The following is a 12,912-nucleotide window of genomic DNA, read 5'->3' as shown; positions in this document are numbered from 1 at the left end:
TGCATGCCAAGCACTGAGGTACATACCTAAATCCAAATATCTTGCCTTCCTAACTACCCTTGCTATGGAGGATTCTTTTTGAGTAGCATGAGGCGGACGTTTATTGGTTTCCTTCTATAAAATTAGAACACGTGGTTAAAGTTCCCCAGCCATCTCTCACCCTGGATTGCACTGTGCCTCTGGTGTGTTCTCATTCCTTTATTAATAGCGCACTTAAATTGTGTGGCAACTTAGTTTCTGTTTATATGGATTCTAATCTGAGTAAGTGAATGGAAGTTTGCATTTCTTGAGGGCAATGACCGGTAAGTGGGGCCCAGCCATTCTGTTGCCAGCCTGGCTCTTTCTCACTACCTTTATGTCCAGGTGTGCAACCCTGCAGTTGTGAAGGTACTGCAGAGCCTCCATGATGTCCCGGATGTAGAAAGCTACTTTCTCCTCCATCAGCTCATCATGATTCATAAGGTAGTCTAAGAGCCGGCCATCATCCATCCTGAAAGTGGAGAGGAAAAGGAAAAGGAGGTATTTGTGAAGCTTTCAAGTCTCTAACATCTCTCTTGCAAGTGAAGATCAATACTGTAACACATGCAAACCTTAGAACCCAAAGAAAGTGCAATGTTCAGAACTAAAATAAAGTTACAAATGTGGTGAGTGCAAGAAGGAAATACCTACGACCTTGTTTAAGAATCAGTGTTTTGCCAGGCATGGTGGCACATGCCTGTAATATTAGCAGGCAGGCTGAGACAGGAGGGTTGTTGCAAGTTCAAGACCAGCCTGGGCTATAAAGTGAGTCTAAGGCCAGCCTGAACTGCATAGTGGAGACTCTGTCTCAAAAAGACAAAAAAAAAAAAAAAAAAAAATCAGCGTTTTGTTTTTTTTTAAAATACATTCCAAACTCATGGTTTATGTGACATGAAGCTTGAATCCTGATGTAAACTGTGGACATGGGGCTGTCACGCATGCACCACTCTGTGGGTTGCATACGTGAGGAGAGGGGGTAAATGGAAGGCCTGTGTACTTTCCTCTAGATTTTGTGTAAACCTGCTCTAAAATTTTATGTAAAATTGCTCTAAAAAAGGAATTATTTTTTAAAAATAAAAATTGTTCATAAGAAAAATGTTCTGATACCCCTTTAAAGGGCTAGATTACAAAATAAAGATACCCTTCACCAAGAAAGATATTGGCAATATTCAGATTAACCAGATCCTAGTGTCAATAAGCCATCCCATATATTTTGCAAATGCTTTTTTTTTTTCCCTTCCGTATAGGCCTCCTACATACCAGGCAAGGGCTCCATACCAACCTATGCCTCTAGCTCTCACAAACAAAACAAAAAACAGATAAACCAGGGAATAGTTGTAGTTTAAAAAGTAAGAGAAAATGGTAAGGAACTCATTAACAAAGGTGAGTAAGAAAAAAAGAAAGGGCCCTGGAGAGTGAGGGGCTCGCTCTGAGGAAGGCGATCAGGCTGGTCTGCCCACAATGGTGGGAGGCTGGCTTTTAAGGGTCAGCTTGTAGGCTGGTCATTATCTCAGTCCTGGTTTCATAGCTCTGGAACCTTCATGGCTGAGGGCTGAGTCCATGACCAATAAAGGATTGTCTCTGTTCACAGAGGTTTAGTCATGTGGGGCTCAGTTTTTCCTGGAATCCAGGTGATCACAGGTTTAGGACAAGGGCTGGAGGCTTCCAGGTATAGCTGCATGTCCCTGTGCATCCCTTACCTCAGTATGCTCAGTCTTGTAGGGGGAGGTGAACATGTAAACTCGGGCCAGTCGATCCAGTTGTTTCAGCTGTTAGGAAGATACTCCCTAAACGACTAATACATCTTTATGCCGAGCTGAGAAGGGATTTGACCCAAAATTTTGCAGTAACCAAGGACACAAAATGAAGGTCAAGCTTTGTTCTATTTTTAGTTACTCATTGGGCATTTGTAGTCCCAAGTGAAGAGTTGCGATTTTGAGCAAAAGTGGCACTTAAGTCCCTTACTCTTCTAGAAGGAAATACCAATGGTGCCTTTAATGGGCAGAGCCCAGGATTCTAGTTGTCCACCAACCCTGCAGTGGTGTCCATGCTGTAACAATTGTCATTCCTCCATGAGGTACTTTATCCTCCTTAATTGCATGGAGGAATAGCATGAAACTCTGTCCTTTATTTTTAATGATACTATTTTACACTCTGGTTGTACTTTCCTTGTGGGTGTTTAGACCAATTAGGCAATCAAAATTAACCTCTCTTCATTGTTAAACTCAGTCAAGGCTCCACAGGAGTCCTTTTGGGGCCTGTGATGAGGATTTTGGCTCCCTCAGTTTTTTCTACTACCAGTTGTTTCATCTACCAGGACGAGTCATGGTCTTGCTTGCTCATATGGCTTCCCTTGGAAGCCTGGGGACGTCTCCATCTATAGTGAGCCTCCTTTTTATGGAGTGCATGTTGTCAGCTTCTCTGCACTGGGTCCAACAAGCCCCATGCTCAGGAGGTTGGGAGGCTCACCAGAGTTGCAGGACCCTTTCAAAGGGCTCCTGTCATACCCTGGATCCTGGCTAATCTCGGAGGGCAAGGGCCATAATATTGGCTGTCCCCTTATCCCCTTCATCTCTTGGAGCTTTGGTCATAGGTTTTGGTTCTTGAACATCCAGAAGGTCAGTTACACCATCTTGAAGTAGGAGCAGTTGGACTTAATCCCATCTATTGTAATTTCCCCTGGATCTCGGAAGTCAGTAGCACATCTCATCTATCTTACGGAGCATGGCCAATCGTCTTAAAACATTGTTCAGGTTGTCTTCCAAAAGGCATATTCCTGTAGCATGCTAGGAAACAGAGTCTTGCAAAGAAAATACAAAACTGGCAGGAGCATAACCTGTGAAACCTTAAAATATTAAGTCTAGTTTTGTCAGAAGGTTGTATCTATGAGTATTTGTCATGCTCCTCTTAAGTATTAGCAAATACTTAAGAAACATATATGTATATATTTTTTTAATTGATACAGAATCTTGCTACATCATTCAGACTGGCCTTGAACTTGAGGCAATCCTCCTGCTTCAGCCTCCCAAATGCTGAGATTACAAGTGTGTGTACCACACCCAGCCATTTTTAAGTTTACCTTTAAAACAAACTTTATACAATTTCTGCATTTGGACAAATTACTCCTTTTTTTAATAATGTAAAATATATTCCTTTTAAATAGAAATATAACTTAGCTCCACCTTTTCTTTTTTTTTTTTTAGCTCCACCTTTTCTATAGAATTATACATGAGAATGTTAACTCTCAGTAGCCTTATATTTAGTGATGAACTAAGAAGAAGGCAATCCAAACCCATTTTTTATACAATAAGTTATAGTGTTCCTTAGTTACTGCAGATTGATCAGGTCTGCAGTCTCCCAAATGAGTGGATGGCTAAAGTTTAAATAAAAGAGACACATGGTTTGAATTTTGGGCTCCAGGAGGATCAAAACCCTCTAACAGAATTCTAGATTCTCTGGGGACTGAGACAAAGAACTTCTCTAAGCAGCCCATATTTATTATGTTATCAAACAAAGGAGGGGAATACTGAAGAAAACGCAGAAATCTGAGTAGGACTTGGGAATCCTTCTAAGGACTTCTCCAAGTAATATATTATGTTAATTTAAGAGAACTGTGTTATCTCCAACAAGGCCTTCACCACAGGATTGACCTGCCTGTCATTACAGTCTTTATCTAGCTAAGAGAGGTTGGAGCCACATGTGGTTAGCTGTGGCCTTGTCTTGTCCTTCGAGGCATCCTGGCTTCACCCACCATTACAGGCTGCCATCTCCAGACAAGGGGCCTAGGTCTTGGGTAGACTCACAAGTAAACATGGAAAGCCAATAGGTTAATACAAATCCTGATCACAGCCAATTTGTAGTGGTCTCAATCACCAAGTATGAAAATACATTTAAAATACCAAAACCAGTTTGTTTTGTTTTTTCAGATGGAGAGTGTCTCACTATGTTGCCCAGGCTGGTTTTGAACTCATGAGCTTAAGTGATGCCCTCCACCTCAACCTTCCAATTAGCTATATGCACCATTCCTGGCTCCACAAACGACTTTTATTTGTCAGTTTTCAGTTAGGGGAAAATATAAAGTAAGCCAAGCTTGTCCTTGACTTTCTTGATTCCTTGTTGAATCCTGTACCTTTTTGGCAACTTCCCAACTTTAAAGCCTGATTGAGAACATACTATGTGGAGCCAGCCCTGCCTGGGTTTGGATCCTGGTTCTGCTACCAGCTGCCTGGAGGCTGGAGGAGAGTCACTTAAATTCTCTGTGCTCTGGCTCCCCTGCAGTGCACTTTAAAGTAGGAATAATGATAACCACAGCAAAATAATCATACCTACTTTATTATGAGGATTGTGCAAAGATCAGGGGAAACAGGCACTTAAGCATAACTGGTAGTAGAAATAAATGCTCAATCAGTGGTAGCTATCTTTAGGCACTCTGTGCCTTTTTACAACACAAAGTGACAATCGTCAATGTTCATTGCACTGCTAAAGGGACATCCCAGGAAATGCCCAGGCAGAGGATCTCGACCCAGTTACTCTGGATGACAGCTGAACCTTCCTCAGCTGGATTTTCATCTTCTCCTCTAGCTTGCTCCACCCCACTGGTCTCTTCTACTTTCCTTACAGGAGCAAAGGCTGGGATTGGTGAAGGCTCTGCTGCCTTCCCCTCACCCTCCTGGGGTGGGGTAGGAGTGGGAAGAGTAGAGTAGAAAGGAGCAGTGCTGGTAAACGTGCCCCTAAGAACTTCTAAAAGCAGTGAAGATAGAGGCTCCTGCTAACACTGCTCCAGGCCTAGAGTCTTAGCCAAGTTTGACCTAGGAATTTTGGATAATGGAGATGTCTACACCCAACCGTAAACTAGCAGAATCTCAGAAAAGCTCCACCAGCAATTCTGATTCATAGTTAGACACAGCAGCCATTGTGCCACTGGCCTGTGGTCCACCAACAGTTCTGATAACCGCCAAAGCGAGACCACAGCCAAGCACAGCTAAGATTCAATAGTTCAGCTCAGGCCCCGCCTCCCTACACATTTTCTCTGGACCCCAAGTCTAACCCCGCAGTGTCTATGTTCTCACAGCAACCTGCGCTAGTGCTGGATTTCTTTCTTAGTGTTGTCATGCTCTACAGAAATCATCTGTGTATCTCTTGGTCTTCCTGGTTCAACTTTTAGCTCTTTCAGGGAAAAAAACTATCTTTTTTTGCCTGTTCTCTAGAGAATCTGGAATAAGTGAAACGTTTTGAAGATCAAGTTCCACCTTAGAGGAATTCCTTGGGCAGCAGACTGGATGCAGCTGCCACAGAGGATGGGTGCACAAACCCCTCTCCAATTTCATTTCTACTCCACATCTGTCAACCAGCCCACGGTTGGTAAGTTCTTCCTAAACTCCTGCCCAAGCCAAGAGTCCACAAGAGGAAGCAAATGAACACCAGAGAGAGAAATGGGTACAAATTTACAGTTAAACCAGAGAAATCAGTTCTGGTGTTGTACTGCACAGTACGGTGACTGTATTTCAAAATAGCTACAGAGACCATTTTCAGTGTTCTTACCACAAACAAATGGTAAATATTTCAAGTGATGGATATGCTAGATACCTTGATCTGATCATTATACAATGGTATACATGTATTGAAGCATCACATTGTATCCTATAAATATTACACCATTATGTGTCAATCAAAAATAAAGGGAAACTAAAAAAAGATAATTGGACTGAGAAAGGTGTGGTTCAAGTCCTGGGATCTTTATGTCCTAGTTTTAAAGGTCTAGCTTTAAGGACCTTCTTTTCTTTACTTTTCTAATCTATAGAATGGGAATAACAGTTATATAAAATGGGAAGGTGTATGTTATATGCAGCACTTTGCAAACTAGGAGCCACTGTAGGAAATGTAACCATTCTTGTTCCTTGTAGGAAATACACAGCCTGAACAGACAGGACCAGGCCAGAGAGACAGCACTTGTACTCACAGTTCCAAAATCAGGATGTAGGACGTGGGGGACTCGTAGGTGTCATGCAGAGTGACGTACTGGGGGTGCTGAAGGTGCTGAAGCAGGGCAGCCTCGTGGGCAGCCTGCTCTTTTTTCTTCATTTTTTTGCTCACAAATTTCACAGCAACGTCTTTCCGGGTAGCTTTGTGGATGCATTTCTTCACTATAGAGAAACGGCCTCTGGAAAACAGAAGGGAGAGAATGTCCCAAGGTTTCTCAACTAGGTGTCATTTTATCCAGGGATGTGGAAAGTCTTGTGTAAAGAACTCAGATGATAACATAAGTCAAGCATCCCTAATCCAAAGTCTGAAATCCGAAATGCATCAAAACCTGAAACCTTTTGAGTATTGATATCACGCCACAAGTGAAAATTCCACACCTGATCTCACATGATGAGCCATAATCAAAATGCAGGAACACTAAAAATGCTGCATAACTTCACCTTCAAGATGTGTGGGTTAGTTATAGATGCAACATCAATAAATACCATATTTAGACTTAGGTATCTCAGTATGTATACACTAATATTCCAAAATTTAAAAAAATCCTCAATGCAAAATGCTTCTGATTCCAAGCATTTTGCGTAAGGGATACTCAATCTGTATTAGGAATCTTTTCCTGTATTTTTAAATTGTGATATTACTATTCAGAAAACCTATTTTTCCCTACTTAGCATTGTAAGTCTTTGAGGTGCAAAAGGGCAACTAATATCAGTTTTTATCCAATACATTTTTGTTTGTTTGTTTGAAACAGGGCCTCACTATGTTGTCCAGGCTGACCTTCAACTCACTATGTAGCCCAGGTTGGGCTCACACTCCTGGTGATACTCCTGGTGATACTCCTGCCTCAGCCTCTAGAGAGCTGGGATAACAGGCATGTGCCACCACATCCAGCTAGCCAATATACTTTGAACATCAAACACAGGTTATTTTCTTTTTCTTGGTTGTCCTCCAACCCCAGTACTGGCTTGTTTATTTTTGTTTTTTGAAATAGGATCTCGCTATATAACCCACGCTGGCCTCAAACTCACTATGTAGCTGGCCTCAAACTCTTGACAATCCTCCTGTCTCAGCTTCCCCAGTGCATGCACTACCAAGCCTGGCTCCAGTACTGGGGTTTGAACCCAGGCCTCATACATGCTAGGTGAGTACTCTAGCAGCCCTTTGGTTTTCTTTTTTTTTCTTTCTTTTTTTCTTGGTCTTTTTGAGACACGGTCTCACTATGCAGTTCAGGCTGGCCTTGAGCTCACTTTGTAGCCCAGGCTGGCCTGTAATCTCTATTATCCGACATACTTCCACCAGAAAACATTGATATGTCAGTGTGGTCAGCTGTGATCTTCTCATTTTCTTTCTTTTTTTTCTTGGTCTTTTTGAGACACGGTCTCACTATGCAGTTCAGGCTGGCCTTGAGCTCACTTTGTAGCCCAGGCTGTACTGAATTCACAAGGACCCTCCTGCTTTAGCCTCCTGAGTGCTGGGATTATAGGTGTGCACCACTACGCCCGGCTGATTTTCTTTTCTTTTTTTCTTTTTTTGGTATGGGGAATCAAACTCAGGCCTTTGTGCTTGCTAGGCAGGCACTTGTGCCACTGAACTATATCCCTGGCTCTGGTTTTCTTTTCTAAGAATATTTTTCTATAAAACACAACAATAACTATTGCTTCTCGGCCTTTTGGCTAAGATCAAGTGTAACAATAACTAATATTAAGTGAGGGATTCTATTTGATGATAACTGTAAAAAAATTTTTAAAGAAGCAAAATTTTCATTTTATATTAAGGAAAATTTCTAATATACATACAAAAGTAAAGAGCATGGATGTCCTCTGCTCCCAGTTTCAAGAATCAAGATTTTACCAGTTTTGTTTCTTTTGTTCCTTTTGAAACTCCTGCTTTTTTTTTCTGGAATATTTCAAGCCAAATCTAAATACCATGTCCTTTCACTCATAAAGACTTCAGTTTATATCTCTCTATAAAACTATATAACCCCCCCCAGCCAGTATCACATCTAACAAAATCACCCACACCTAAGAGAACAGCTCCCACATGCAGGTGTAGCCTTCCAGAGGGCAGTTGGAAAGCTCAGCAGAAGCGACCCCAATTGTAGCGGAGAAAGGAAGGTGAGTGAGGAGACAGGGCAGCTCCCCAGTCCTGCAGGAGGCTGCTTTCCTGTGCTGGACGAGCCAGCAGTCTGTGGCACCCCAGGACACTGGCTCCACCAGCAAGTATGAGGTCTTTATTGAGAATATTGTATTTTTTAGAAATAATTCCTTCTTCTGCTCCCCTCCATTATCCCTTTCTGGAATTTCTGTTATTCAGATATTGGATCTTTTCATGTCGTTCTCTAACTCTTCCTATTCTGTTTTCCATCTCCTTCCCTTGTAGCTCTCATTTTTGGAAAATGTGTTCATCTCTCCCTGCCTTTCTATGAAGGGTTTCATTTCCAACAGCCTATGATTGTTCTCTGAATGTTTTTGTCATATTATGTACTTATTTGATAATTTCAAATAACATAGTAATATCATCTCTTACTTAAGGATATTAATGAGAGGTTTTAGAAGTCTTTTATGCATGGTTTCCTTTTTTCCTGTTTTTTAAAAAAAATCTTTCATTTTGGAGATTTTCTACAAGTGTTCAGTACTTCTTAATTGTGACTCATTTATTGCACCTTACCATCTGAGTGATACTTTTGCTAGATTTAGAATTTTCATTGGGTCTTTTCTTTCAGCACTTTAAAGATGTTGGTTCTACTGCCTTCCGGGCCCCCTGGATTCTGATGAGAAGTCAGTAGCTATTGAAGTCACAGCTCCCCCAATGTAATCTTTTTTTTGTTTTGTTTTGTTTTGTTTTTTTTCCCCCAATACCGGGAATTGAACTCAGAACCTCACGCTTGCCAGGCAGGCACTGTGCCACTGAGCTAAATCCCCAGCCCCGCTAATGCAATCTTATGAGGTTGATAATATCCCTCAGTTATTTTGGGCTGATCAGGTCCACAATCTGCTGAATGAGTGTATGGTGAAGGCTAAATAAAAAGAGGCAAATGGAATGATTTCAGGGCCCCAGGAGGATCAAAGCCCTCTCACATAATTCAAGATTCTTTCAGGGCTAAGACCATGACCTTCTCTGGGCCACCCATATTTATTTTGGTTATCAGAAGAAGGGAGGGGAGTACTCAAAAGGGCAGAACCACTCAAGGACTTCTCTAAATAAGGTATGACGTTAATCCACTGAAGAATGAGATGCCTAAGGCTATAGTCTTCATCTAGTTGAGATCTGACCCAGGTGTCCTTGGCTGTGATCTTGTCTTATCCTTTGAGGCTTTCTGGCTTCATCCACCACTACAGGTTCTAGTGGCGATAAGTGACTCACAGAGGTTCACTTACTATGAGTGCGGCATTTCCAGATAAGGAGCCTAGGCCTTGGACAGATTCACAAGTGGAAATTGGAAATTAACCAATTGGAAAGCCAATTGGTTAATATTAAATCCTGCTCAGAGTGACTTTGTAGTGGTCTCCAACATAATCTGTTGTTTTTTTCTCCATACTACTTTTCAGTAGTTTGGTTACAATATGTCTGGGCATGCTTCTGTTTGAGTTTACTCTGGTTAGGCTTCACTGAACTTCTTTATAAATTTGTGTCTTTCACAACATTTGGGGACATTTTATGCCATTATTTCTTCGAAATATTTTTCTGTGCCAATCACTTTCTCCTCTCTTTCAAGGGTTCCAATGACATAAATGTTACACGTTTTTGATATTTTCCCACAAGTTCCTGTAATTGCATTCAATATTTTAAAAATATTCTTCTCTCTATTCTTTTTTTTTTCAGCCTTGCTATGTAGTTCAGGCTGGCTTTGAACTTATTATGTAGCCCAGGCTGGCCTTAAACTGGCAGCAACCCTAATGCCTCAGCCTCCCTGAATGCTGGGATCACAGGTGTGTGCCACCATGCCTGGCTCTCTATTCTTCAGAGGGTGTAATCTCTCTTCCATTCCACTGACTCCTCTATCGCCTCAATTCCACTGTTGGGCCCATCGAATGAATTTGAAGATTTCAAATACTGTATTTTTTATTTATATAATTTTTATTTAAAAAAATTTCTCCTTCTCTGCCAATGATATCTTGTTTTCCATTTCTTTTCAAGAGTATTCACCTTTACCTTAAGGAAGGTGGTTAAAATAGGTGCTTTAAGTTGTGATCATTGTAACAGCTGGGTCATCTCAATGCTGGTACCTGTTATTTGTTTTTTTTTCTCTGAGAATTTTTCATATTTTCCTGAGTTTTTTTATGTTGCTTAATTATAGATTGTTCTTTTTTTTTGGTTTTTCTCCGGTACCGGGAACTGAACTCATGACCTTGCGCTTGCCAGGCAGGCGCTTTTGCCGCTGAGCTAAATCCCCAGCCCCTTAATTATAGATTGTATTCTGGACATTGAAAGCATATGTGGCAGGTGGGACACAGGCATCTGTGTTCGCTCCCTCCCGAGGCACTGTCTTCTCAGGCGGGCTCAGCCTGCCTTCCCTCCCATGTTGGTGCCCTCCCCATGCCTACTCCAGTGGTTCTGCTGCTGCTGATCATGCAGTGCTGATGTGCTTCTGCTGCGCTCGTCTCACCGGCTCTCGTGCGATGCTGTGACACAGATTGAGTTTTCTGAGCTCTCCTGGGTTATATGTTACTCTTCCATTTGTTTTTCTGCTTCTAATGTTGCATTGCCTTTTTGTCTAATGTGGCTGCTTAGAACATTCCATTGTCGTAGTTATGAGCAACTAAGTTAGATAGAAATGAATAGGCAGTTAGAGAGGGCTGGGCCCTTGAGGGAGTCAGTACAGAAGATGAGAACACATCACAACTGTGGCTGGAAGCGCGTCTGAAGAAGGCAAGACCAGATTAAAGTCACAGTGGCCAGATTTACACACTTCCCTAAGGGATGAATGGAAGCTTGAGATTATACTGTCATTGGTACCACTCTTTGGGGATTTCCCACAGAAGTAGACCTTAATCTCACTGGTGGGGACCATCCTCTTTCACACATTAAGACTAAAACTAAGAATAAAACTAAGAATATAGATTATCAAATTCCATGGATTTCTACCTCCCCCAAAACACAGAAGATCCCCAGTTCCCAGCTGTATATATGCCTCCTTCCTTTGGGCACCCACATTCCTCTTTGAGTGCATCCTGCATTTATCTCTCAATAACCCTTTCCTACTCTTAACTTCTGTTGTTCCTTAGAATTCATTCTTTGAATTCAGGGAACATGAGCTCCACGCCTCTGACATCCAGCAGGGTGGGAGTTGTATCTCCCTGATATCAGTAGTTTTAGTGTAGTCTCGGGCAGTATAAACCGATGCCTGTGTTTAACTGCCACCCTTGCCTGGAGGCCTGGCACCACCATCAGTTTGGACCATGTAACATTTCCAGAGAGCAATGCCAGCTCCCACAGACTGCAGTGATGCTGATGTAGTTATTTCTGGTTAAATATGCTGTGCTTGAGTGGTCTTTCCTCCTGTGGATGTGCTATAGGAATGCAGATATCTCTTCTTAAACAATGGTTTTAAAAATAATACTTTATTACTGACGAGTGTATTTTATTTTATTTTGAATTCCAGTGGGCTTTTATTTTGAAATACATTAAAAAATAAAAAATTTTCCAAACATCTTTTCTGAACCTCATAAAACCAAGTAGGCTCTGGTCCACGCACATGTACATACAATACAATACATCCAAAATGGAGTCCCACTGGAATACTTGCCAGTTAACAGAGAACTAATTTTCTTTTTCCCCAAATGTTTTTAAAATTTTGAGTTTCCATTGTTCACTTCTCAGTGGAACTGGTCCCTTGTGGGTAGGGATACTGGAATTTCCATCCATTTTGCAAGAACAAAATATTACATTTTTGGCTGGGTGTAGAGGTAAATGCCTGTAATCCCAGCACTTGGGGAGCTGAGGCAGAAAGATCACTGTGAGTTTGAGGCCAGCCTTATCTCAACAACTCAGCTCTAGCCCACCCTTGCCCTGCCCAGCAGCAATTCTGCTAGAGATTCTTTTTTTTTTTTTTTAACCAGATGTGATGGCTTGTGTCTAGATGTCCCCCAAAACTCCATACAGTCATACGTGGGGCTTTTTCAGAGGCTGTATGTGGAGTGTGTGATGCTGGGATTAAGGGTATGTGATTACTAAATTAATCCACTGACTGTCTTGGCACCCACCCTAAGCCTAGTAGGCTAAATGGAGTACAAAAGGGGCAGAAAGAAGCTGTGAAGGTCCCATATAAAGTAGAGCTACAAGCTTACTAAAGTCCACACAAATTCACCAAGAAGCTGACTTACTTCAGCTTCCATAAAGTCAATAATTTTGCCTGACAAAACTTGGAGAGCTCTTTCTAATAGGATAGTCCAGAATACAGGCCCAGAATTCTAGGCTTAGGTGCGATAAGAAAGTTGACTCCATCCTAAGGCCCTAGCACATGTGTCTAGGCCCTGGTACATCCTAGGGCCTAGCTCCATCCTAAGGCCCTAGCACATGAATAATCGTGTTTTATTTTTACTCTGGTAATGGTTAACATTTTGAAAGGATCTTTTGAAAATATAAGAGCTATACTTAAAGAGAGAGTTAAAACTTTCAGGCTGTTGAAGATTAAAAAAACAAAAGCAGAAACATTTAGTACTCTGAACAGCTCAGAAAGTTGGTCTTTCCTTGGAGAAATATCAAAACATACAACTGTTTTAGGTTTTATAAAAAGCTTTATAAAGCTTGGCTATGCTTGGCTATCAACAGCAGATTCTGTCTCAGGGAAGAAGTAATTGGTGCATCCAAGTGATCAAACCAATTTCATTCAGAACCAGCTAGGCTTTGATTTGCTCATTATTAGGGTCATATCTAGATCAACACATTTCAGTGTAAGAAAGCAAACTAGAA

General features: G+C 41.5%; 1 protein-coding gene across 8 annotated transcripts in view; it reads right to left on the bottom strand.

Annotated features, from left to right (window-relative positions):
• Positions 1–12,912, bottom strand: part of Kalrn (kalirin, RhoGEF kinase) — a 638,378-nt gene that overhangs the window by 7,131 nt on the left and 618,335 nt on the right. For all 8 annotated transcript variants that reach the window (XM_013515182.1, XM_005386537.1, XM_005386534.1 and 5 more), the window contains 2 exons: positions 5,978–6,178; positions 352–490 (listed from right to left, as the gene is read on the bottom strand). In XM_013515182.1, the coding sequence (XP_013370636.1) occupies positions 352–490; positions 5,978–6,178 (340 nt within the window). The remainder of the gene's footprint in view (positions 1–351; positions 491–5,977; positions 6,179–12,912) is intronic.

This window comes from Chinchilla lanigera, unplaced genomic scaffold, assembly GCF_000276665.1.
Source record: "Chinchilla lanigera isolate Chin_1 unplaced genomic scaffold, ChiLan1.0 scaffold00026, whole genome shotgun sequence".
NCBI classification, from domain to species: domain Eukaryota; kingdom Metazoa; phylum Chordata; class Mammalia; order Rodentia; family Chinchillidae; genus Chinchilla; species Chinchilla lanigera.
This window is presented reverse-complemented; position numbering and strand designations above follow the sequence as displayed.